The 27,151-nt window shown below is 38.1% G+C and overlaps 3 protein-coding genes across 6 annotated transcripts in view; 2 read left to right on the plus strand and 1 right to left on the minus strand.

Moving 5' to 3' along the window:
• The first annotated feature begins 6,147 nt into the window (after nucleotides 1-6,147).
• Nucleotides 6,148-22,630, plus strand: LOC108246265 (glomulin). Of its 2 annotated transcripts, XM_025009981.2 has the most exons (19): nucleotides 6,148-6,297; nucleotides 8,743-8,868; nucleotides 10,997-11,107; nucleotides 11,746-11,854; nucleotides 12,378-12,627; nucleotides 14,226-14,316; nucleotides 14,400-14,566; nucleotides 14,680-14,733; nucleotides 14,830-14,860; nucleotides 14,960-15,049; nucleotides 16,734-16,775; nucleotides 16,888-16,961; nucleotides 17,850-17,934; nucleotides 19,532-19,549; nucleotides 20,684-20,793; nucleotides 21,623-21,686; nucleotides 21,774-21,909; nucleotides 22,339-22,433; nucleotides 22,515-22,630. In XM_025009981.2, exons 1-19 carry the CDS (start codon nucleotides 6,271-6,273, stop codon nucleotides 22,608-22,610), a joined length of 1,776 nt encoding a protein of 591 aa, XP_024865749.1. In that variant the 5' UTR covers nucleotides 6,148-6,270; the 3' UTR covers nucleotides 22,611-22,630. The 2 variants fall into 2 exon arrangements, with proteins under 2 accessions (XP_024865749.1, XP_017289211.1); XM_017433722.2 differs by lacking the exon at nucleotides 19,532-19,549.
• LOC108246263 (uncharacterized protein C1orf146 homolog) lies at nucleotides 15,043-25,381 on the minus strand. Of its 3 annotated transcripts, XM_017433719.3 has the most exons (6): nucleotides 24,905-25,151; nucleotides 24,668-24,761; nucleotides 24,328-24,496; nucleotides 23,064-23,142; nucleotides 22,858-22,975; nucleotides 15,043-15,777 (listed from the first exon to the last, which is right to left on the minus strand). In XM_017433719.3, exons 1-5 carry the CDS (start codon nucleotides 24,959-24,961, stop codon nucleotides 22,868-22,870), a joined length of 507 nt encoding a protein of 168 aa, XP_017289208.1. In that variant the 5' UTR covers nucleotides 24,962-25,151; the 3' UTR covers nucleotides 15,043-15,777; nucleotides 22,858-22,867. The 3 variants fall into 3 exon arrangements, with proteins under 3 accessions (XP_017289208.1, XP_017289209.1, XP_017289207.1); XM_017433718.3 differs by lacking the exon at nucleotides 15,043-15,777 and having other exon boundaries at nucleotides 22,705-22,975; nucleotides 24,905-25,147; XM_017433720.3 differs by lacking the exons at nucleotides 22,858-22,975; nucleotides 23,064-23,142 and having other exon boundaries at nucleotides 24,905-25,381.
• Nucleotides 25,382-26,260: 879 nt separating this feature from the next.
• The window catches only part of LOC108246258, a 14,280-nt gene continuing 13,389 nt past the window's right edge, over nucleotides 26,261-27,151 (plus strand). Inside the window, exon 1 of the mRNA XM_017433712.3 lies at nucleotides 26,261-26,433. Coding sequence (XP_017289201.2) covers nucleotides 26,356-26,433 — 78 coding nt within the window. The 5' untranslated portion in view covers nucleotides 26,261-26,355. The remainder of the gene's footprint in view (nucleotides 26,434-27,151) is intronic.

Consider the following 27,151-nt stretch of genomic DNA (forward strand, 5'->3'; position numbering starts at 1 on the left):
AAGCTGTGGGTGGGCAGAAAGTGCCAGGAGACATCTGTGGCAGGTAATAGAGAAACTCTAACACTTGAGCGAACACTTAAATGGATAAAGGGAGTTTGTAAAAACACAGGAAAAAAAAATCTAAAAGCCTCCACCACTTTCAACAGGACATTGGTACCACAAACACAGTGTGTCAGCATCTTTAAACACTGGAGAGGAGAGAAGATGACAAAATCATTTTGACAGCCAGTTCACATTTAACATCTCCGATTCATCCAGCTCAGGGAGTTGCTGAGGCAGTTTTGCCTCTCTGCTGGGGGATGAACCCAAACCCTGCATGTTATAGAAGAGTGTGTGGGGGCTGAGCTTGTGAGCCAAAACATCCACTATTATTGATCAGATTGTGACAGGGTGTCAGTCTCTACAGCCAGCAGATACAGCAGACAAGCAGCGGTTATCTGTGTCTGTGGAGGCGTCCGCTCTGTGTGTATTGATTGGGAACAACCTGACATTGGGAAGTGCCATCAAAATGCCGATTTACAAAAGGTTGAGCAGGCAGTGGTGCAGTCTGGATGTGTGGTGAAGGGAGTATAGATTTGTTGATGGCGTTACCCAATGTCGCTCGATATCAGACAGATGCCGTGGCTCAGAAAAGGCTGAGGCGTCCGACCCAGGCTTTTGTGTCACCTTGGGAGCTTTCAGCTCAAAGTACACTGGAAGATAAAGCAGCTTTGCAGCATGTTGAAAAATGTGAAAAGGACTGAGCTACATTATGGCAGTAGAGCACAAACAGATGTTCACTAAACACACTAACACAGTCAGACTGCACCAGCACGCTCCCTTCTCCCCATCGCAATTGTTTGCCACAGGGCCAAAGCTTTTACAAAAAGGGGCCAAGGTCAAGATTTTCCCCGATGAGACCCCTGCCTCCATTAGCTCTTAGTTCACTGGGGTATCTCTGTCCCCCTGAAGATATTCATCCTCCTGCTGATTCAAACTAGCAGCACTGGTGAAAGAATAAAGCAAAGGAAGAAAAATGCTCATTCTGAACTGCGGTTAAAGGATTAAACCAGGAGAACATGTGTCTACACTGACCAGTAATCCAGCACTGATACTTTCAGTCTTTAGTAAAGACTTTTTAAGTAAACTGCCTCCGAGACTACGTCAATCCCCTTATCAGCGAATGTGAAGAAAATAACAAAATTAGTTAAAAGAAAAAAACAAGGTACGTGTGACCTGCATGCATCCTAATAAATAGAGGACACGACTGACAAATAAATGAAAGGCATTCCTTGAAGGCATACATACTAAACTAAAATAATTTTTTAATGAGAATGAACCCTGTTGTAGCTGTTTTGGTCAAACCTTGTGAATTACAATATAGTGATTTTATGCAAGATCTCAGCTACTACCACACCAAATGTTAGAACAATATCTGTATAACAGAGTTATAGCCGTTTTCTATTTTTTAAGGACAGTTGGCTGTGGCAGCCATTTTGAATTGGGTGGACTCCAAATGTTATTCAGTTGCAGATGTACATCCAATGATTACTTTCCAAAAATTTCATTAAAATCTGTTCTGTGGTTCATGAGATATTTTGCTAACAGACAGGCAGAATTGACCTCAACAGCTGAGGCTAAAATTTTAAACAAAAATGTAGGCAATGTGTAGCAGTCAGAGTACATGTTTGGGATCACTCTCAGCTACTACCACACCAAATTGTAGATCAGTATCTATAAAATTGACTGAGTTATAACCATTCTTGCATTTTTTAGGTCTGTTGACTGTGGCAGCCATCTTCAATTAGGTTGGCCATAAAAGTAAATCTGACTTTGCTTTTAACTATTGTAGTCAACTGTGTATGTATGTCAGCAAAATATCTCATGAACCACTGGACCTATTTTAATGAAACCTTTAGAACGTAATCAATTGGCTGTACAATTACAAGTGATTAACTTTTGGAGTCAGCCCAATTCAAGATGGCTGCCAAAACTTATCAACATTAGGGAACACTAAAATGATCATAACTCAGTCAGTATTGCAGATACTGAGCTAAAATCTGGTGTGGTAGTAGCTGAGAGTCATCTTTAGCACACACCCTGAAAGCCAACACTGCTGCTTGTTACCAGCAGTTGAACAACAAGCACAGAAGGATAAATCTATTCATATTTCAATAATTCAATAATGATGTAATTTGTCTATTTTAGGGAAGTCGCAAGCTTGAAGATAAAAAACCAACAGCTTGTAACTCTACATACTGTATCTTTGCATAGATATTGTGTATGCATAAATTGTACCTTCACATTTAAATTTATGAAGAATAAACAGTAAACGAGGGATCACACAGTCAAATCTGGACTGTATAAACATGTCTGAAAATCACATTCGTATTTAAGGCACAGAAAGCAGCAGAGTTACTGCTGCAGGACCGATGGGAGAGGCCTGAAACATGGCAGTGTTTCTTCACAAGCTCAGTGGGGCTTGAAGAGGTTTTGGGCCCACAGCAGAGCTTGTAGTGGTCTACAGGGATCACCAGGGAAAGACCCACTGGATAAACCATTCACTTAAAATCTCCTGCTTTCTAAGAGGTCACTAAGGAAATCTGGGATGAAAAGGAAAATGGAGAGGCTTTACCCCACCCCATGACCCTCAGAGGACTGCTGCCTGTTTGTACATCAGGCTCCTCCATAAATACTGAACAAATGTGCCTCAGCTTCTGAAGTGATGCAGTCAGTTCTGCTCATTCATCTGCTCTGAGGACAAACTATTGTTACTCTGGTACAGAAAACACACACAAACAAACATTTTCTCAGAATTAAAAACATAAATTAATTTCCTGAAGATGGTCAGGTTCTCTCTCCACCTTGTCTCTCATGTGCCGATGAAGCTCTCCACTTTAAATATAAATGGCTATGTGATATCAGTGACCTGGCTCTGCCTCTGACCACTCCCCACATGACAGGACAGAAACTGGCAGCTCCACCTGATCCAAGGACTGTCCAGGATATGCATTCATGGAATTTATACTTCACCAGATCATCCAAATAATTAAAGACATAGCAATCCTTGCAAGAATGTATATCCCCCATCACCTTTCATGCCACAGTTTTATACTAAAACCACCTTACCTTGAGAAGTGATGGAGTCGTAACAATTTTGGCCAAACCTTGTTATTAATATTAGATGCAATCTCATGAAAGATCTTGCATGATCTGTTAGTGCTTGGAGTCTGTGTTGTGAATGACTGTCAGCTACTACCACACCAAGCCTGAGCCAAATATCTGTACAACTGACTGAGTGAGAGACAATTTTATGTTTGCTAAGGTTGATGCGCTGTGGCAGCTATCTTGATTTAATTTGACTCCATTTATTTTACTGTAAAACAAGATTTAACAGTTTATAGTGCAAGGATGTATGTGCCAAAAAACTGTCCATGTTTGTGTGTGTGTGTGTGACACAGGGACAGTTTGTACAGATGCAGACATCTTCATCATCATCCTCACAGCTTAAATGGTATGAAGATTTGCACTTGTTCCTCTGTGCCTCTGGAGTCCTATAGGGCATATTATTAGCAATGCAATGTAACAATGCCAAAACATACTTAGGACTTTTAATTTGCATCCTAAAAAGTCTGTTTTGCACAACAAATTTAATGTGATTTTGTTTAAATCTTTGTCTCATTTTATATCTGTTGCAGCTTAAAAAGGTCAGTACAAAGTACTGCAAACAAAAGTCAAAGATTTAATTTGAATTGTTAGCAGTTTAGTTTTGAAATATCTGTTAAAATTTTAGGTATTTAAAAAAAACAAGACTTCTTTTATCCCCACTTATTAGTCAGGAGTTACTCCAGGCTCAGTTTTCATGGTTTACTTCTAAAACACTTGTTTCAGCTGTCTCATATAAATACACTTAAACAAAGCTTTAGACCAATGAAAACTGTTCTTAAATGTCAACCAGGGTTGTGTCCAAGATAATTCCTGTGACTGGCCGCAAAATTTTAAGGAGATATGATGCTCCAACCTTATTTGGTCTGTTTTACCTGGTGTCCCAGTTTAGCTACATGTGATTTTATAAAAGCTCAGAACCTTTTATCTCCCTGTCTGTATGTATCCTTGAAATGTTGACAGAATTTAATTTGCACTTCCTGACAAGACAAACAGCACCCTCCTAAGTTGGAAAGTAGTTACTGCTTTCACCGGCCCAGCGAAGGCTTTGTGCTGAAAAACAAAAATCAAACACTGTTATCATGTTTTTTTATATTTTCTGTCTCAACCTGAATTTTCTTTTTGTTTTGCCTGTGTCTGTGTGTGTGTGTGTTTGTTTGTTTGTACCATTATCAAAATATCTCATGAATAAGCAAACAGATTTTAATGAAAGTTTCAAAAAGTAATCATTTGGTTGATATCTACAAGTGATTAAATTTTAGAGTCAGTCTAATTCAAGATAACTGCCAGAACGAACTGATCTTAGCAAACACAAAAATGGCTACACCTCAGAGAATTTGACAGATATGAAGCTAAAATTTGGTGTGGTAGTAGCTGAGAGTCATTCACAAAACATACTCCTTGTGTTAACAGATCATGCAAACTATCACATGAGACTGCACATAATATTATTTTCAAGGTTTGATCAGAATGGCTAAACCTCCATGTGTTAAGAAACTGTACGCATGGAGACTGTATGCATACTTTTGATTTGATGCAAAAAGCTTGAACACACACTCATCGTAGATGTTATTTACTTTAGTATTTCCTGTAGTAATGGTGTCAAAACAAAACCTCATCAGCCAGCAATTAGGAACAACAGGATCCTGGACAAACATGGAGAGAGGGGCAGTGTGTGTTTTGTATCTGTGGCTTTTCTCTAATGTTTTCATCACACAGCAATACAGTGAGTAAAGCTGAAAGGCAGATGTTCACTAAATCCAACCGTTCAAACACACTTCTATTCGATAAAAATCAGGACTTGAGCTGCTGCTGTCAGGATAAAGCTGGAAGTCAGTGATTGTCCTTCTGTTAAGTGACACAAGGACAAAAAATACAAAGAGGATCCAAACCTTTGAAGCCTTTGTGTTTATTCAGAGGAGTAATATGGTGTCATTAAGTGGAGCAGCTGTTAATCCTCATGCATCTGTCTACAAAAGACTCCTCTGATTAATTATATAGAAAAGTCTGAAGCACCACCTCTGTTTAGAAACAATAACCTACAATAACTGTAAAGTTACGATTATGCAATTTTAATTAAACTCCTAGCATTTCTTGAAGTAATGTATATCGCCCACCAACTTTCATTTTAGAGTTTTAGACTAAGATCAATTTATATTGAGAAAAGAGTTGTAGCTGTTTTGGTCAAACCTTGAAAATAATGTTATGCACAATCCCATGCAATATAACAAGACCATATTCTCAGAGTTCAAGTTGTAAATAACTCTCAGCCACCATCACATCAAATTTTTGAGTTATAGCCATTTTTGTGTTTGCTAAGGTTGATTAGCTGTGAAAGCCATCTTGGACTGGATTGACTCCAAAGATCAATCAATTGTCGATGTTCATCTTATGGTTACTTTCTGAATGTTTCAATAAAATCTGTCCAGTGGTTCACAAGATATTTTCCTAACAGACAAGCAGGGTTGACTGCATCAGTTATTGCGAAGTTGTTTTTTTTTGCAGAGTGAAAGAGTGTTGTGCATGAATCTCAGCTACTACCACACTAAATTTTAGCCCAATAGCTTTAGAATTGACTGAGTTATAGACATTTTGTGTTTTCTGAGGACAGTTTGCTGTGGTGGCCATCTTGAATTGGCTTGGCTTCAAACATTAATCAGTTGTAGACGTACAGCAGAATATGAAGATGAACGAGGTCTTATATCCTCACTTCCACCACATAAAACTAAAAAACTGTTCAGTAGCTGAGAACAAAGTTTCACTCATTTACAACATATTCACATATTCAACATTTGTGGTTGAATTTATTTATGTCGGCATCAATTTCTTCCCCCTCAGACGATGACAATTTCTGCACTATTTATTTTACATGAATGAGAGGAGTGGATGGCTCAAGACAGCTCCACACTATCTGACCACACAGAACTGCTCTGGTTTAATCCTCTTAGGTGTGAAGCACAAAGGCAGATAAGAGGTTTATGTTGGTGTTCCTTACAGCCTGAATCTCCTTCGCTCCCTAGAGACACCAGGAGAGCTCCACATTTGGTCATTTTGATATTGGCAACCACATCTATTCTGTTGTGACACAAGAAGACATATTGATAATAGGATTGTCTATAAGGGCTAATGATGAATGAATTAATCCAGAGATGGGTAAGTCAACCATATTTCATCAGTATAACAAAACTGAGCACACGTAACTATAATCACAATTCATTAGGGTAGGAATCGTATGTGATGGGAATTAGTTTTTATTTTAAATAAAGCCTGTTTTGACAAATTAGTTGCTAGAGTGAATGCAATAACTGAGGCTTGCATAGTGATAGCTCAACTTACATTGTTGCTTATTAAAGGGACAATCTGGTCATTTTAGAATTGCTGTTTTGTCTAAAAATTGTCAATAATTAGTACCATATAAGCCAGTTTTCTCACAAATCCCTTGATAATGCAGGCTGCACAGACCCAAGCTACCTGTCGGGATCCTAACCTTTTGGTTATTTTGTGGTAGCTTTTTGTGTTTTTAGGTTAATTTCTATTGTTTATTCTTTGTGATGCTTACTTTCTGTATTTTCCTTGTGTGCAGTCATTCCCCACTGTTTCATTGTACTTTTCTACAGTCAGCCTCTACCCCTCAGTCTTGCTCACACCTGCTCACATCTGTTACCCTTTCTTTTTAGTCTCAGCAGCGAGCTCTTTTTGTCAGTCCACATCCTTTCCTTCCACAAACCGTGACACTACCATTGCTTTCCATTATATCTGACCTCAGAATTTCCTTGTCAAACTTGGAAGTGGTGGATCTTTTTAACTTGTCTTATCTGCTAAAAATACTGTAGACACAAAATGTTAGGGTTTGGGTTTATCTTGTGTTTTTGTGTTCAGATTGTTTCTTTTCTTGTCTTCCTGTTTTGTCTTGCCTCTGTGCCTCAGCCATCATTCACTTCTCCTCAGTCAGCTCTTGTTTACCTGCCACGCCCATCTCCACCTGCTCTCATGATTTTCACTCACTTGTGCCCACTTCCCCTAATTGTCCTCTGCTGTTTAAAACCCGGTCATCTCCTCCATTCACTTGCTGGTTCATTGTTCTGTTAGTGTTTGCCCAGTTGTGTCTTGTTCCTACCTTGTTTCTAGATTTTGTTATGTTTAGTTTTTGCTGCTATGTCAGCTTTAGTTTTGATCATCTTTTATTTTAATAAATTAGTTTCCTTTTTGAATAATGAGTCTGCACTGTGGGGTCGCCACCTTTTCCACCCACCATGGCACAAAAACTGACTTTTGTTACTTAACACTTCTGCTACTTACAGTTCAGGATTTATTTTAAAAACAGCTTATAGTTTTCATACAGTGACTGTTTATTAGAGGAGTATTTATTGGCTGCTGCTAAAGGCAAAAGCAATAATGCTTTGGTCCGTGTGTGTTCATTTATCTGTAGTTTTAGCAAAATATCTCATGAGCCACTGGACAGATTTTAATGAAACTTGTGAAAATAATCATTAGGGGTATCTCTACAACTGATTAACCTTTGGAGTCACCCCAGTTCAAGTTGGCCACCACAGCTAATCAGCATCAGCCAACACAAAAATGGCTCTAACTCAAATTCTTTACAAATAGTAGCTAAATGTGGTCTGCTAGTAGTTAAGCGTTATCTTGAACACATTTAAGTGCTAAGAAATCATGCAAGATATTACAATTTTACATGAGCGTATTCATAACATTATTTACAATGACCAAAACGACTATAACTGTGTCCCTCTTCATTATAAGATGATCTTAGTCTACAACTTTGGGATGAAAGGCAGCGGGTGACATGCATTCCTTTAAGGAATGTTGGGCCCTTAATTTCTACTCTGCATTTTTGTCTGCCTGTTTCATTAAGACTGCTGTCAGCAAGCAACAGAAACACATGTGTGATCACCATGGTGACTATAGTGAGCCACTGGCAGCAACTTTAACATTTAGTTTGATCTTGGTTTAATCTAAATTTGCTACATAGTTTAGACATCAAAATGTAGACATTTGTTTTAGCTTTGATTTTTACAATTACAATCCTATTATTCACTGGAAAGAACTGTTGTAGACTAAATATGTTTGCTGACATTTAGTGATATGTCATGCGGGGTGGAAACGGAGGCGAACCCAGAGTGCAGACTCATTTCTCAAAAAACAAAAACTAATTTATTAAATAAAGAAAATAAATAAAAACAAACCGCTGACGTGGCAGCAAACTAAACTTAACAGAAATCCAAAGCATGGCATGGCAAGGCAACGAGGAAACAAAACATGGATACACCAAACGACAAACAACGATCCGACAGGGTGTGAGAGAAATGACCAGGTATTTGAACACTGGGGTTGACGAGGTAAATGGAAACAGGTGAGTGGGGATAATGGCAGACAGGTGGAGATGGGCGTGGCAAGGAAGGCAGAAGAGTGACAGGGGAGGAGTGAATACTGAGAACAACACAACCAGGAAAAAACCAAACTGAAATAATAACTCAAAAACTCTAATCCTCACATGATAACAAAGATTAATTCATATTTTAATGAGATCAAATCAAACAGAGCATCAGAACCTTTGACAATCCTTGTTCCTGCATTCAGAGAGATGCTCGAGAAGAAGATCTGAAACTGGAGGACTACCAGCAGTTCAGCAATATGGGAGCAGCTTGTCTCGATGAGGGGGATGGTGAACAACTTCTGACATTTCTTCAAAATGAGAAAAACCAGGTATTTTCACCACTAGCTGCATACAGTAGCTCAGTGCTTTCCTGTCACTGGTAGTGGAGTCACACCTTATACTGTAGATATGAAGTGACAACATTTATGTGTCAAACAGCACATAAACACAACGCTGCAGCAACAAACAGTAAAACAAAACAGCAACAGCCGCCACTCTGCTGCCTAAAGAAGTTAAACACTAAGATGCAGCTGTTATTTTGAGCCTGCTGGCCTCCTGACCTGAAGGTGTGGAGAGAAACAAGCAGATATTCAGGCAGATCTCTCGCTCCACTGATCAGAATGGCACTCTTTTAAATGCCCTTAGTTGTCCCATCTCTCCACGCTTCATGCAGCTGTGTTCAGTCTACTGCACATACTACTTCCTCCTTCTTAGGCTCAAACAGTTTCAAAGGTTTCAAATGATTGACTCTGCAACTAGAAATCCCAGTGTGTTGTTAGATAGATAAACCTGAGATAAGAAGTGAGGTTTCAGCTGTGCAGAACAACCCAGTTTGTAAATGAAGCCTTCATAGCAACGGAATTGTAGGAATTGTTGACAGCAGCTTGTTAGAAACAGGCTTCCCATGATCTACTGTTATTGGATGGTTCTCAAACTGTAGTACAAGTACCTCTGGTGGTACTCAGATCCCTTATTGGTACTCAGAAGAAAGTTTAGTATCACCTGTTTACAAGTTAATTAACAATCATAAGGTGAGATAAATACCAGGTATATGCCCCATTAGTACTAGGTAGGTACCCAATACATACTGTATCCTGTGAGTACAGTGTAACAAGTCACTTCATAATACAGCCCGATCCCCCTATGTAGTAACCCTGCAGGTACCTCATTGGTAACAAGGACATACCAAGTAAGTACCAGATAAGTACCAGGTAAGTACCAAGTACATACTCTGTAAATGCCAGGTACTTACCTAGCATGTACTGGGCTGTTTTATGTTTTCTATCCAGCTTTCAGATTTCAGCTTTCAAAAACATATAATGGAGCTTTAGGCCTGATCCCCAGTCAGTTTCACTCCAATCAACACCTGTACTCATGTGACAAGAGTGGCCCCTCAGTGAGTCAGACAAACAAGGATTCTAACGAGCCTCCATTGTTAGGAGAGTGAGAACAATTTGCAAGCAATCCAGCTTACATCACATCTCAGCTTTAAAAGCTCAACTCCACACTCTCTATTTCTGAATTTAGAAAGCTCCTCGGATGAGAAGCGAAACGTCTTCAGCTACAGAATAGAAGTCCAGTTGTTTTTGTTTTTTAACTTTTTTTGAATTTACCATGGCCTGGATGACTGAGAATCTACACCAGCATACCTATCCAGCTTCAACTTCCAGATTCGCTTATGAGGTCCAGCATTTCTATTCACAGTCAGTGGTTTAACTTCTGTGCTAATCGTTACTTAAACAGCGTCAGCAAAGTCTCTATAGGTTGGTTAGTAACTGTTGGCAACAAAAGGTGCAGTGAAACAGTGAAAAACAGTGATTCAAGGTACCTCAAAGTAGTTGGTCAAGTTAGCTGTTCTAGGGCAGAGGAAGAGCAAAGACTGCAGTGTATGTGGTAATGTTTGCTGCACTGAATGTATGGAACCATCACATCTTACACCGCAGCCTTCGACCAGGGTTAGGGATTTAGCCAGTCTGCTCGTTTATGCCAGATACAAATATGAGCTGATAAGTTTGCAGCTTTTTATGTGGTACTTGAACTTTGTATTTTCTAGGATGGTATTTTTTGTAAAAAGTTCGAGAAACACTGATCTAATTAATTTATATGCAGTAGTGCTTGAAAAGTAGTTAGCCTTAAACACAATCATTATTTTTGTATTAACATGACCTAAACCAAGTATAGAACATGCCTACACAATTTAGATCTAATTTGCCACAATTAGTCATACTTTTTTAAATACATATTACGAAAAAGCAAACATAAGTCACAATCTGCTTTCACTATCTTGTTTGTTTAATTTCCACTCCACAATTTTCCCCTAAACTTTGCTGGAGGTTCAGCCATTTGCTCACAAATATGCTGGATACGCAAAGTGTCTTTCCATCCTCCAATTGTCACCAACACGGTAACAACAAGGCTTTTAATGGTTACTGTTATTATACGTTTCATTGCATATAGGGCATTGTGAAGTCTATGGGCTGTGGGCTCTTGGCACATCTTATAAAAGAAGTGGCTCAAAATAAAAGGAGTCAAGACCACTGCCAGGCTGCCATCACACAACTGACCAAGGTGGGTCCAAGAAATACATCTTTCTGTATTTTCAGAAAATGACTTTTAAAATGAAATGATATAAATAAAAAAATAAGAAGAAACAAATACACCTGAATTTAATTAATTGGTTAGAACATTGATTTCACAGAACAAAGATGAAGGAAACAACTTTGCTGTAGTTAAAGACTAAATAAATGTAAAAGTTGATGTCATCAGCATACTCAAAAACAACTTAGAAGAATTATGTTTGCTACTGTGTTTCATTGCATTCACCTAATTTTACATAATCTGTGAGCCGAAGACATTTGTATTTGCAGATTTGAGAAACAAATCAGTGTTTATTCCTGTTGAATACAAGACTTTAGCTGCCCTAGCTGTTATGTAAATGTCTTCTTTACATTTTCAACAGGATTTAAGAACTGTGCTAAAAGCAGTCTAGTGAAGGATGCACACTTTTGCTTTTTGGAAGCCACAGGCCCTCTGTTTATTGTATTATTATTAGTAGTATTGCAGAAAGAGGTCTGGCATTAATATGGCAAATTAATTACAAATCTCACCTTAATGAAAGCATATACTAAAACTTGTGCTGCATTAAAAAAAACTGTCCAGCTTTCAGACATACTTACATGAGATTAAATGTCTGCTCTGTTGTTTAGAGTTGCAGCCCAGAAACACTCTTCAGAAGCTTCCTTGAGGTAACTGAAGACATCGATCCAGGTGCCATTTCTGAAACCATACTAGCTGTTCTTCCACATCTTCAAACAGGTAAATCACATGTTTTGGCAATTACCTAAGTTTTTCAACCATCAGCTCTACAATATTTCTGGAGTACTGCATAAAAAGCATGTAGAATTGTATATAAATACCTTTAAGCTTTGTGCTAATATTTGCTAACGTGTCTGTGAACATTATCAGTCATCGATAAAAAGAATCAGCTCCTAGTTCATTAAGCTGAGGCATTTCTGTTGTCTGTAGCTTTATTGATAAATGTGGATGTGTCCATGTTGCAACATTTTGAACACCTAATTTTGTAATTATGGTATTAATAATTTTATAATAATATTTAATAATAATTTAATAATTATAATTATATTGACATTGGAATAATTATTCTGTATTCAAGCACCAAACGACTGTGTGAAAACACTTTTTCCAAACATTTATGAATGATTCAAAAAGCCAAAGCTGCTTTTTAAAAAATGGAATTTGGCTCCCCCTTCAGCACATTAATGTCAACAAGATCAACAAAGATGAAAGTTAGATAACAAGAACATGTATTTTCTTGAAGTTCTGCTCCAGATGGATGAGAGAAAGGGGTCCTGTGTGGGTTTGGCTCTGTCAGCCATCCAGAAGCAGCTGTCCCGGTTGCCTGTACCTTACACCCAGCAGCAGGATGAGGCTGATGAGCACAGTCTGCATCGCTGCTGCTCTGCTTTGGCTGCTTTTGTTCAGCCTTTTGTAGAGGAAGTGAAGAAGAAAGATGAAAACTCCATCACTACTGCCGAAGAGGAGGAGCTGAAGACAGAGCTCCTAAAGTTGTATGTTTCCGTTCCAGTGTTACCTTACATTATGTCACCTGAATAACAAAATACCATCAGGTCTTATTCGATTGTGTCAGTGTTCCAGCTTAGTTTTATCATTTCCAATAATTCAAAAGCGTGAACAGCTGTGGCCAAAAGTTTTACTAAAGACTCAAATATTATTGTCACTCAGTTTGCTGTCTCAGTGTTTTTAGATCTTTTTGTCAGATGTTTCTAGTTTATACTTAAGTACAATTACAAGCATTTCTTAAGATTCAAAAGCTTTTACTGACAACTGGGTTAGGTTTATGCAAATTGTACATATGTGCTGTTTTTACCCTTCTTTTTCAAGACCTCTGCAATTCACTCTGGCATGCTGTCAGTCAACTTTTATCTTATAGCATGGTGCTCCATTGTGCTGGAAAAGGCTCTGCTCATCACCAAACTGTTCTTGGATGGTTGGGAGAAGTTGCTCTTGGAGGATGTTGAGGTACCATTCTTTATTCACGGCTGTGTTCTTTGGCTGAATTGTCAGTGAGCTCCCTCTCTTGGCTGAGAAGAGCTCTCCACACACGAACAGTCTCAGGATGTCTCAGTATTGGCATGACACAGGCCTGATGGTAGCACTCATCTTGTTTTCTCCAGACAATCTTTTTTCCAGATGCCCCAAACTAGCAGAAATGGTATTCATCAGAAAAAATGAGTTTCCCCAAGTCCAAGTCAGTTCAATCCGTGGACGTTTAATAGAATATCAGTCTGTCCCTGATATTTCTTTTGGAGAGAAGTGACTTCCCTGCTGCCCTTCTTCATACTGGGCTATCCTCCAAAAGTCTTTGCCTCACTGTGTGCGCAGATGTACTCACACCTGCCTGCTGTCATCCCTGAGATGGCTCTGCACTGGTGGTGCACCAATCTGCAGCTGCAGCTTTAGGAGATGGTCCTGGTGCTTGCTGGACTTTCTTGGATGACCTGAATCCTTCTTCACAACAACTGAACCTCTTTCCTTGAAGTTCTTGATGATGTGATAAATGGTCGATTTAGGTGCAAACTTATTAGCAGCTGTATTCTTACCCGTGAAGCCCATTTTGTGCAAAGCAATGATAACAGCATGTGTTTCTTTGCAGGTAACAATGGTCACCAGAAGAAAAATGATTTTAAGCACCGACTTCCTATTTTCAGCCAACATGACAGAATGATCTCCATCTTGTCCTCATCAACACTCTCACCTGTGTTAATCAGGGAATCACTGGGTTGATGTCAGCAGCGGATTTGTGGTGAAATCCAGCGCAAATGTCTTTTCCATTTTTTTTTAATATAAATTTTATCTCCATAGAAACTTTTAAATTATTTTTAATATTATCACATTTAATAAGATTTGAAAAATCTGAGGCAGAAGATTGTGTGATAATTACTGTCTGTGTAATTCTACAAACTTTCAGCCATGACTGTGCTTCGACAGATGTAAACATCTCTTTACATTTACATAATTATACAAGAGTTGTGAGTTCAAAATAAAAAGTAATAACGCTGAGTTTAAAGAATAACCAAATAAGCTATTAGACAGTATAAATGCTGAAAATGTTTTTTTCTTCTAAATTTATATTTATTTAATTCAGCTGCATGAGGAGCTTAAGGGAGCCTTTGCTTGAAGCTGAACTGAACCAAGACAGAAAATCTGCATTGTGGCTTTTTGCAGCAGATATCATAGTAAGAGCTGAAACTTTATTTGTGTGCATTTCCTAAAGAATGTTATCTTTCTTAGAGAACAATGTGTTTAATGTGCATTGCAGGACATATTACTTGCCATCAAAGAATCACTGTCGGGGCTCCTGTTCTCCACTTTCCTGAGGAAAGGAATCCTGATGGACGGCAATCTATCCAAGGAGTCCACAGCATGTTTGGCCTACTTGCTGTTTGTCCAGCTCATAGGCATAGATAGCTTTCCAGCAGTGTTCAGGTGAGACTGCTAACCATTACCCAGTGCACTTGATCTTTGTTTTCTTACAAAGATACAGCATTTGATATAACAGTGTTAAATGTATTTATGTCAAACTCTTTCTGCTGTTGCAGTCCTGTTTTTATCCTTCAGTGCAACATGGAGCACATCAATCAACTCCTCAGTTGGTATGTTATTGCTACAATCTGCTGAGAACTGGATTTTGGTTTTCAAATGATTATTTTGATAAGCTGCCTTGTGCTTTTTATTTATTTGTTTTACAGTAAAAAGGAATCACATTTGCTTAAAGGATTGGTAATAAGCAAATAAATTTCAGCAATAAGACCAAGTATTAAAGCAAAATGTTATATTTAATTTGATTATTTATTTTCTCTGGTATAATTTTACTTATAGGCACTGTTTTCAAAAAGCTTGGAGAAGGTAGACAACGATAACCTTCCAGTGGGTCTACTGGACCTAAAGAGCTTCTATAATGCACCACAGGTAAAACATACCAGACTCAGTTTACAGACTTTGAAAAATTAGAACAATGTAGAAAAAAAGTTGCTCAAAGTGATCAGCATTTTGCCTCTTTACAATGAACATCCTGTTTTAATTGTTGTATGAGAGACCTCATCATTTTTGTTCTGCCTGAAGGTTAAAGTGTTGCTTTCATACATGGGTTTTTAATAAACAAATACACAAAAATTGCTCATCAGACAATAAAAACACAGGCAGAAACAATACTGCTTTCAAAAAAGTTATAATAATGTGTAAAGAAGCAGCTTTCATACATTAGTTAATTAAATCATTGTGACATTCACAGTGCATCTATCCTGCCTTCAATCAGTTTTCCAATGTACGTAGGTATATAAATCTTCTGATAAACAACAAGACAAAAAATATTACACAGTCAGTTTACAAATTTGAACAAACCCAGAATGCAGAGGCAACCTGTTAAACCAAACGTAGAGACTTATTTTTTTGTGGAAATTAAAGATTTAACCCTTTAAAAAAAACTAAATCTTGGATACAGGTGGTCAAAATATTTTTTCTCCACGGGGTAGCTGGACTTTCTCGAGAGATAGAGTGAGAAGTTCAGTTCTCTATGAGAGACTTGGAGTAGAGCCGCTGCTCCTCCATATCAAGAGGAGCCAGTTGAGGTGGTTTGGGCATCTGGTAAGGATGTCTCCATGGACGCCTCCCTTGAGAAATGTTCCAGACATGTCCAACTGGGAAGAGACCCCAGGAAAGACCCAAAAATCAAACTACATTTGTTTCAATAAAAATAAATGCAGAAGTAATTAATACTAAGGTAAGGAAATAATATAATCAAGTAAATTTGATCACAACTCAATGAAAAGTAAAAAGTAGAAGTAAATTAAACCTAAACAGACAAAATGGATATGACTTGCTAAAATTTGTGAGTGCATGATTTAACTAAAAGCCAAACTAAACAGGCAAGTTTTTAAACTGTATGTTTTAGTTCTAGCTTTTAGTAAAATCAGAAAACCTCTTCTAGAGAACCTAAGGGTATCAAACTTAAGTTTGATAGATAGGACAAAGACCATAAATAATCTTGAAATCAACAAAAAAAAAACTAAATTTAATTCAAAATACACACTTTAAAAAAGGCATGATGTGAGGCCTCTTTCTAGTCTTTGTTAACATTCGTATAGCTGAGTTCTGCTGTAGATTTGCAGCTGTGCTTTAGAGAAATACTAAATTAAAGAACCCGCTTCAGCCAAACTTCAGAGGACAGACAGAATGCCTCTTATTTATAAAATATATTGTCAACCTAATGACTGCTAGGTAGCCGGTTCTTGTGGCAGCATAGCACATCTTCTGGTTTGCATTGTGTCATGTTCTTTTTAGAGAGACATATTTTCTGCTTTTATGAAGAGCTTAATATGATGCTTTAAATTATCAGCATCTAGTAAATACTTAAATCCCTATCAAAGCAGTAAGGATAGTCTTATTAATTCACACACTGCTTTTCCATTTGGGCTTAGTTTTAGTTGAATAAATAATAACAATGTATTTTGTGATGCTGCTTATTGTGGTATTTTACTAGGAAATGAAGGGTACATGCATGCCTGTATGCCTCTACAACAAAAGGAGTTGAAAAAAATTAATATACTATTGTGCTTTGATCCTAAAGTGAAGTTTGATGTTCTGAAATTCACAGAGATTACGGCAAGTTCTCACTGACTGTCCAATCCGACATTTGGTGAGTGCTTGATTATTAGAAGATTGTTATATACATCAGTGATGCTGTGAAAGAAGAGGTTTTGTTTAATTGTATTACTAATTTTTTTCTTTTTGGTATCATGTTTCTCCAGAGGGAATCAGGACTTCGGGTTTTTCAGCTACTCATTAACAAATTAGATGCTGAAGCAAAGCACAAATTCTTCAGGTGAGAACCTTAACACACAAAAAAAGGTCCCACTGCACCTCGCTTTTTGTTTTAAAAAAATCTGTTGTAGTAAGCTGATTTTACTGTGACTTCCTGCTGCTGCTGCAAAGCAGTGCAGGTTGTTTGCAGTGCCATTTCACAGCAAAGGGGTCACAGATAACAGCCTTTCTATGAGGAGTTTGCATTTTTCAGTTAATCTTGTTTCTTCCCACAGTTCAGACATGCCTGTTAGGTTGATTAAAGGTTTTAAATTGACCTTGATGTCAGCATGATTGTCTCATGTCTCTCTGTGTTGGTCCTCTGGTATTCAGCCCCACAAGAGACATTGAAAGCAAAAAGGTTAAGATGCATTTTTACAAGATCCCAAGTTTCTTTTGCAAACATGTATAAGAATCAGTTTTCAAAGACTCCATTGCACTTTTCTTTCAGCTGACATCTTTGGTTTGCTGAAATGAAGACACTGACAACATTAAAAATACTAATTATTGTTGTGAGCCAAAAGCTCAACTACAAAATAACTCACACAATAAACTAAAACATGTAACATTTTCAGGTCAACTTGGTTGAAACTAACGCATCTGAATCTGCTTTTCCTTGTTTATGTACACTCCCGACACATATTCTGTTGGGGATAATTATCATGGGGCTCGAACTGTTCTTAAAAACTTTTGAGGGATCTCACAAAAGAAACTAGGGCAAAATTACATTTGAGTTTTTGCCTCCAACATCACCTGTCACCTGCTATACAGATAGTAACTTCACACTGAACCATTTTTTTCTTATTTTGATACTGTATATATTATTATTTGAGACATTTTGCTCTTGTGTTAGCTCTAATGTTTCATTATGAATGAGCAGACAAGTTTATTAATAATCTGTACCTTTTAGGTGCATGTTAAAAACCAGCAACCATGCAGGTGTAGAGAGTTACATTGTCAAGAACATCAGGAATCAAATTCAACTTTCTATGAAGGTAAGTAGGGACAAAAGTGGGCTTATTAAAGTGATGTTGCTGTTTTTATGAAATTTTCACCTCTTCTCCCCAAATTATTAATAATAATAATTAAGGACACATAAACAGCTAAATATTTGTATTTTATGATTTTCAGACAATTAAAGGCCTTGCATTCTTTGAAGGACTGCATAACGCCCGTCGTCTTTCATGACAGTTTCATCTTATGTTGAGAAATGACAGAGATATAGCTATTTTGGTCAAACCTTGAAAATAAGAGATTTGAGCTGTTTTACTAACAAACCGAGAGCTGATTCCATTAGTTAATAGCAAAGTTTTAAAGAGATCTCATGCAATCAGTTAGCACTCAGAGGGAACACTCTCAAATACTACCATGCCAAATTTTAGTGCAATATTTGTAAAATTTGCTGAGTTATACCCATTTTTGTGTTTGCTAAGATTGCTTTGCTGTGGCAGCCATCTTGAACCATGCTGACTTTTTCCAGTAGTAGATGTACATCTGATGATTACTTTAAGAAAGTTTCATTAAAATCTATTCAGTGATTCACGCGATAATTTTGCTACGAAACAGAAAAGGCTGATTCCAGTAGGTAATGCAATGTTTCAGAGTATACGTTGGTGATCAGACAAACAAGCACACACACATATATGGTAAATGGCTTGCACTTATATAGCACTTTATCTAGTCCAAGGACCCCAAAGCACTTCACAATACAATCATTCACCCATTCATTCACACATTGTAGTCACAGCTGCCCTGGGGCGGGCTGACAGAAGTGAGGCTGCCATCACACCGGCGCCACCGAGCCCTCTGACCACCACCAGTAGACAAGGAGGGTGAAGACGCAACGGCTGAGAGTGGGGGCTCAAACCAGCAACCCTCTGGTTACAGGATGAACCCTTACCTCCTGAGCCACCGCCTATGGGCAAAAACATTATCACTCTTCCTTTGCCTTTAGCAGCTGGTGATAAATATCTCTGATTATGGTGCACATTCACCCTGAGCTTATGCCCCAGTAATTATTTCTGCCTACAGTTGCTTTAATTTTTCACCAAGACATTTTATTGTTGGGAAAGTCAAGTAGAGGTTATCATCAAATTTTGGTCAAAGACCCTGACTTTTCTAATCAAATAGTGCAAAACAAAACAAAAAACAGCTGCTAAAATGAATTCCTCCAACAGACTGTGTGTAAATTATTAGCAATTTAGCCACATGGTAAAAGCTTGCAGGCCAAATATGACCCAAGGGCCACCAGTTGACAGTCAGTGCTGTAATGTTTTCTCTGGCGCCTCTCGTAGATTCTCAACAGCCAATCAATCAATGCATGAAAATCACGTCTCTTGCTCCCTAAACAAGTTGTTCACAAGTTCTGCCTGGAGGATCTGGGGATTGTCAGCTTGTAAAATGCACATATTTTGCCCATTAAAAATAATTGAGGAATTTATCTGACCTCAGTTTTTGGGAACATAATGTTGCTAAACAACTAACTAACCAACTAAAGCAGCCCCAGACCATAAACGTTTCTCAGGTTTGATGCTTGCTTCACTTTGTCTGACACTCTCCATACTTTTTTCCCCTTGCCCCTCTCTGGAACAGGGTTTAGTGAATTACAAGGTAATGTTAATCTGCTCTAGTAAAAGTGGCACAATTCCTATCAGGAAATTTTTAATTAGTTATACACTTTAATCAATAATAAATCACAGGGGAGATTACATTTCACCTTATAGCTTGTGGTAGATAACTGTAGTGAATATAAATGATGAAACTGAATAAAAATAAATAAAAAATAAAAAGAAATAATGATTTATGTATCATTAAAAACTGTTTTCAGACAAGAAAATACCAAATCAGAAAGAATTCGGAGTGATGTGGGTTTAATAATCTCCACATGAACTGGAATTGTTTTGAGTTGGTTGAGGAGGACTAAACCCATTTTGTTTTAAAATGCATAACACAATTCAGGGTAAATTTGAAGGAATTAGTAGGGCTTAAAGGACAGAAAAAAAGTGAATTTAATAGCTTAGCACCAAATGAAATTATAGCCAAACTCATACAACCATTTTACCAGAAAATTGTCAGGGTGTGTAACAGGGCTTTTTCACGAGATGCAGATGAAGGACGCTGGTGTGCAGCCTTGCGAGAGACAGATAATTGGCAAAACAAACAAACAAACAAACAAAAAACACACACACACAAAACAAAAAAACAAACTAGAAATACCTTAAAAATGTTTTAAAGTAGAAAATGTCATGGTGGACCATAATTATGACTCAGTAGTTGAGACCAAAGACTGTCAGAGGATTTCCAATTAGTCACCAAATGCATAAAAATGTCCTCAAACCATTCAACATTAATCAAAGTAAAAATAATAAAAAAAAAACTTAAGTTTTTCCAGTGTGTATAATATAATAAACAAATTAAGGACTCCTGAGAGATTCCAGTGGGAGAAAATTGAACACCCACAGTCCTTGTTGGTCCTGGCTGAACTGCATGAAGAACCATCTTCCAACTGTATCTGATATACTCACATGAGAAAGAGATTATACTTGAGTTTGTGAAGCACTACAATTTAGATTGACATTTACAAACAACACTTAAAACTTTACTGTTCAAAATAAAACCTTGTTAATCTTGTCCAGAGGGACAAAAACATGTTCTAAATTTGTCTGCATAAGATCTGTCTTTGTGGCTGAAACACACTTTTATCTGATACCTTCAACATGTTTCATCTGTGATAACCTTTCCTAGCCGGGAAACGCAAATAAATGGTTTTTGGGTGTTAAATTGCTGCCTCTGGTCGGACTGGTGCTGCATTTACCACAAGCTGCTGAGACAGATCTGCTCTCTAATATGGACAAGTAAGTGATGTGAGCAAAGGCTTCATTTACAGACGAGGCAACTCATTTCTATTTGTTTAAAACTGAACAAAATCCATTTATCATCATTAATGGCAGTATTTCATTTTACAAACAGCATATATATTTTTTACTAGAAGTTTTATTGGGACACTTCAAATTACCAGGGTAGTTAGACACCAAGTATGGCTGGACACAGAACCAAGAACCTATACAAATCCTGGTACCAATACATACTAAAGTCTGGTGCTTACCAGGTACATTTCTGGGACTTACCTGTTATGTACCTGGTATATATCAGGAACTTACCTAGTACTTACAGAGAGCAGGCTGTATTTTGAAGTGACTTACCAGGTAAGTACCAGGTACATATCTGGTAAGTACCAAGACTTCCTGTATATGTACCCGGTACGTATAGGCAGAAATCTCAGAGTCCGGTGTATCTTTGGCATCACCTCCAAAATTTTTTCTTCAATCAGTCTTCCTATTTATTGTTCCCCCTCTGATAAAATGGAATTTTTGCCCTTGCCAATACATACCTAGTACTTACCACGTACATACTGGGAGTGTACCTAGTACTTACCTGATACTTATGGGGTACGTACTAGGTTAGTACCAGGCGTTACTACCTACTGCCACTCAAATCCTCTATTTCAAAGAAATCCTTTGACTGAGAGAAATTTTTTGACAAACCAAATCTGAAAGTATTGTATGGTTGACTATCTCTACAATGTTTTTTGACCCCATTGCATAATTTAAGGAAAACTATAGACAACTAAAATAAAGAAATATTGATGTTGTTAACTTCTTCGTGTTGTTTTTGTTAATCCAGAGTCATGGAGAGCCTGAATCTTTTGCGCTTTTTGCTTTTCCAAGACAAAGAACTGAGGAACAATGTAAGTTACTCTAACTGACTCAGCACTTATCTTGCAGCCCGCCCGGTTCATGCAGAAAGCTGATGATCTTTTTCCCCAACCCTTCAGGCAGACATGTGGGGTGAGCTGTGCAGCATCAAAGACCTCTACCTAAAAACACTGCGAGTGTGCATCAGCATGTCAAGAGCATATTATTCTGCTGAACTGAAAGCACTGAAAGAGGATCAAAAGCTGAAAGCTAAAGGTAAAAATTATCTGCCATTCTGTCCCACAATTGTCAACTAGAAAAATGAATGCTAAGTGATAAATGGCTGTGCTGAAGAAGCTGAAACTTAAAGTTAAGTTAAGTTAAGTTAAGTTAAAAAGCAAAACACTGTCTAGAAGCAAAAAAATGTGAACTAAAAGTAGCAAAGCACTAGCTAAAAGCTGAAGAAGCAAAAAGGCTAACTAAAAGCTACAATTAGCAAAACACAAACGTCATAGCAGGCATCTTCTGAAAAAAATTAAACATACTTGAGATGTGAAATGCTATGCAAAAGTAGTTATATTGGAAAAAAACCAAAGAAAAATACAAAAACCTCTGAAAACCAATGGTGTGAATGCTGAATTAGGTAGCACAAACAATACAACAGCCTGACTTTACAAACGAAATATCACTGATCTTCTCCCACAGAAAGCAAAGATGCTGCTAGACCCATCAGATTAATCAAACCCATAACAATGAAACATGAGAGCATGTCCAGTATGTCTCCAGAGCTTCAGTACCAGGTATGGGTGCCTTTCTTTTCAACTGAACTCTGACTTTGTGCTCTGTATAACAACCCAGCTGGCTGTTTTCTGTCTTCTCAGGAGCTGCAGAGCGCCTTGGTGACATTCGACCTGATGGAGAGCCTTGTAGTCCGAATCGAAGAGATCACTGAGGAAAAACTGGCCAAACTAAACTGAGAGAGCTTTTTTTTAACTCTCTTTTATAAGAACAATGAGTAAATTTCATTTTCTATTACTATTCTATTACTGATTAAAGAAAACATGCAATGACAAAAAAGTGCTTTTTGTTTATTTACTGAATTATCACTAAACTCAATATGAAGACAGAACAATATGTCGGTGCTAAATGTTCAAGCACCCGTTATAGTCATCAAAATGAGCTTGTTTTGATTTGAATCTGGTCAACCTCAACACACTGAATCACCTGCTGAGCATTAAAATATGCCTCTGAGCATCTCCAGCACGCCACTGTTCTCAATAATGTGAGCCCGCACCAAAGACATGCGCTGCCGGATACCGTCAACATGAGGCTTGCTGGTGGCCTGCACACAGAGACATTTTTGTTTATTACAACTATCTCAAAAGAACAGGAGCTTGTTTAATTGGAACCACCACAGAATTACCACAAACCTTGGCAACGGTCAGCATTCCTTTGACCAGTTCTGCAACGTTTCGTACTGGCAGAATCTTCAGATTGCTGCCAAAAAATCTAAATAATAACAATAAAAAGGATAGAATCATTTTTCACAAAGTACACACAAAATTAAAGATTTAGCATTTCTTAGAGGAACGGATATAGTCTGCCACCTTGTCAGATTGGTAAAATAAGATTAACTTGAGATTAAAAGACATGGCGTTATAGCTGTTTTGATCAAACCTTGTAAATGAGATTATGCGGAATCTCGTGCGATATTGCCGGATCTGTTAGTGCTCAGAGTGGTTACGTTCTTAGGTTTACATGGTGAATTCATTTACGCTCTGTTCTGCTGCTCTTATTACTTTCTGTCACTAGAGGGAGCTGTTGTGACAGCCTGGGGTAGAAGAGATGCCGTTTAAAGAGAACAGTGGAAGAATGAGATAGCTCCGTGTTCTATAATGGCGTCAGCCATTTAACTGTCATCTCCTATTTTCATTACAACCATCACAACAAGAGTGTCATGGAGAGAAATCAGTCTGTGCTAAAGTGTGTGTGTTTTAATAAAAGGGGTAATGAGTTACTGAGCCAGCTCAGAAATGTCTCCAATAAGCCAGCAAATCTGGTAAGGTCCAGATGTCCCAGCTTTCCACCACCCTTGAATGCAGCATTATATTTGTGAATCTGGAGTAGTGGTGGGCAATATTGCCAAAAAATGATATCAACTATATTGTTTTAAATATCTTGATAACGATAACATAGACAATATTCCACATTTTCTGCTTTTTTTGTTTTTACTTTATAAAACTTTTAATTCGTAAATCTCGTGGTATGCATACAATTCTGGTTGTACGCGTTCGTAAAAACTGTTGAGACTAGTTTATCTCCATCGAGCATGTACTGAGGATGACTTTCAGGTACTACCACGTCAAAGTACAGCTCAATATCAGTAAACGTGACGGGGTTGGAGCCATTTTTGTGTTGGCTACAGTTGGTTAGCTGTGGCAGCCATTTTAAATTGGATTGCTCCAGAAGTGAATTAATTATAGCTGTAGATTACTTTATGAGTTTCAATAAGATCCAGTGATTCATGAGAGATTTTGCTAACAGACAGACATGCACAGACGTGGGCAAAAACACTATTGCTATTTTTCCTTTGCCTGCTCTTGAGAAAGGTTTTAATCAGGGTTAGAATACCCTTCTGATACTATAAAACTGGGGAAATTATTAACTTTGTAAAGAAGGGAGCCACACACTTACCTGCTCTGAATCAGAGCCAAAGTCTGCAGTTCTTTCTCCCCATTAAAAGGAGCATACAGAAGTAAGAAGCAGTTTCTGTGGACTTGCACAAATTTCTTTATGTGTTCAATGAGTCTTGGCTGTTCAGAAGCCCCCAGGTCTTGAGGTTCAACCAACAAAAACGCTGTTCCTAAAACGACACAAGTTACTCATTTCATGTACAGTGTGGCTTTATTTGTACGAAACATGCATGGTTCAAAACAAACATTACACAGGCAGTAAGGATCACCTCAGGTGTGTGTGATTAGTGTGAAGCGATTTAACACATACGGTATGGTGGTTTCAAGTGCAATCGTTTTACCTGACAGTGGATAAATAAAGGATCCAGCCTCGATGCAGTCAGAAAACCTGACCCGGTGCTGCTGGGTGCTGAGCATCCTGCATGTTTCGTGGTTCTGACAAACAATAAAATAAACCCCTCAGGCTTCTTTTAACTAATAAATAGACTCAAGCTAACACTGAGTGTTAGCTACATGTAACAACGTTGTGACTGTAACACAGGCTGCACAAACAAAAACTAAAGCTTTTTTTTTATTACCTGGAGTGAAGAGCTAATTATAATTGTTGTTCTCCACTGACTTTTGTTCGCTGCCATTACTGGTAAAGGCAAATGTCGCAGTTTTTATACCGACGCTGTTGAAGTGCTGACGTTGGCTGTTGTGACCAGAAGCAGCCGCTGGATGACGCTGTTGTATCACAAAAACCTGTTTTGCTTTTTTGTGCGTTTCTCTGCCGACAGTGGGCACCCTGTCCCTGGCTAATTTTTCATGGAGCCCATTATGATTTAAAATGCTACTGTGGTGAGATGGTGTTCCACCCTTCCCACTCTGTGTGCGCCAGGTGTAAGTAGGAGCACACTGCTGATGGGCGGGGCAGACTCCTTTATAACAAGGCAGGCTGCTGTTGCTGCTGCATGAGTCTTTGTTCCTCCTGCTGCATGGCAGCTGTCAGTGTGGCTGGTCTGCTCCTGATCTGCTCATCTGAGATCGTAAGTGCGATTGTTTGATCCAGGTTGCTGGGATGTTGTTGGTTTCTGGGTGCTACACCTGCCATGTGTTTCTACAGCATTGTACTGGCATTCCCGTTGGCGCTCGCTCTCACGCGCACCTATCCCTCTTTTCAATTTTTAAATGTTGGCAGGTATGCTTATGTTTTTAACTGCAGGACAGTAACAGTTTGTTCCATCATTGTAATGTTTTACTTTCCTTGTCTTGCATTTGATTTGATTTTTATTTACTGGTTTTCCTTTTTGTTTTGTTTTGTTTGCTGTGTTCTTGCATGTTTTGGTGTGGAATAATCTAAATTACTTGTCCTTGCTTCTTTCCTTATGCCTTTAGGATCAAGTTGTTTTAACTGACTTGTTAATAAAATCTGTTTTTTGGAGAACTCAATCTGTTGTCCAGGTGCATCTTTTCGAACCTGTAGTGTTCTACTTTGTTGAATAACAACTCTCAACTGGGGTTAAACACAAACGTTCAGAAATCAAATCATCCCTCCTCCTGGTCACACTACCATTGGTGTGATCAGAAAGTGGCATACCTTGATCTTTGAGTTCAGCTTCAGGGGTCTTGCTTTTTCTTCCATCTACACTATCAATATTTGTTTGATCAACCTGGGGTTATATTCCTCTTGCATCTACATCCTGGGAGGTTGGCTACAATCTCAAATATTATCAGCTGTGGTGATGACATGAGCTGCTTGGAGTTGGTCTTGTAGTTTTTAACTTTTTTTTTTTTAATGTGGATATCTCTAATCTACGGAGCCCCTAAGGGGACATGGAGGAAAAAAAAAAAGGAAAAAAATCCCGACTTATTATCTCGAGATCCCGAGAAACTAAGTCGAGATCTCGAGATCCCGACTTATTATCTCGAGATCCCGACTTATTATCTCGAGATCCCGCGAAATTTTTGAAAAAACGCGAGTTACGTTTTTTTGGGGAAAAGACATGTTATTATGCGGTAAACGTGGTAGAGTGTGTCTACATTGATTATGGAGGACGACTTATATCATTTTTTGCGGTCCAGAGATGTTCCAGAGGAGGATATCATGCACATGCAAAGAGACAAGGTAAATATAATCGCATAAAACATTGTTTGATAAATAGCCGCTCAGTGAAAAACCACGTTTGATAGCCTTAGCTAAGAACCGCTTTGTATTTTATCAAGAAAAACTTGTTTTATCTGTTAAAGTTTGACGACACATTCTGCAATTTATCTTCAAAAAAAGGGGTTACTATGGCAACGGCACAACAAATTATGCGACCCATAACTAGCAGCAATAGTGCATTTGTCTGTACGCAAACCTGCAAGATCATTTAAGCTCTTACCATTGTATTTACGAATAAAATATGTTTTTATGAGGGTCAAGTATTATATTGAAGAACTCTCGATTGTCGAGAAGATACGGAGAAAAAAGGTTAATACTGGACAGTAAGGTAACGGATTATAATGGTCATCGTAAATTGAAAATTGGGATCCGGGTTCTTTCTCATTATATTAAAGCAGATCTTACTGTAATCAAGACCTAGTCGAAATATTTTAAAACATGTTGAACGCCCTCCCTCGTACAACTGCACTTTCAATCATTTATCAATCATTTACCGATGATGATTGATAAGTAATCAATCATCGTTGATCATGATGATTGATCATGAGACGGCTAACCCCCTTTAGCCGTCTTCCCCGGCTAAAGGGGGTTAGCATATTTAAACAATAGCACATCGGCATTCAGTGCAATAATCTGTCAGTGTTTAACTTCAACTTTTTTCTCCCCAGAAAAAAATAAT

The sequence above is a fragment of the Kryptolebias marmoratus genome, linkage group LG24 (genome assembly GCF_001649575.2).
Source record: "Kryptolebias marmoratus isolate JLee-2015 linkage group LG24, ASM164957v2, whole genome shotgun sequence".
Classification (NCBI taxonomy): domain Eukaryota; kingdom Metazoa; phylum Chordata; class Actinopteri; order Cyprinodontiformes; family Rivulidae; genus Kryptolebias; species Kryptolebias marmoratus.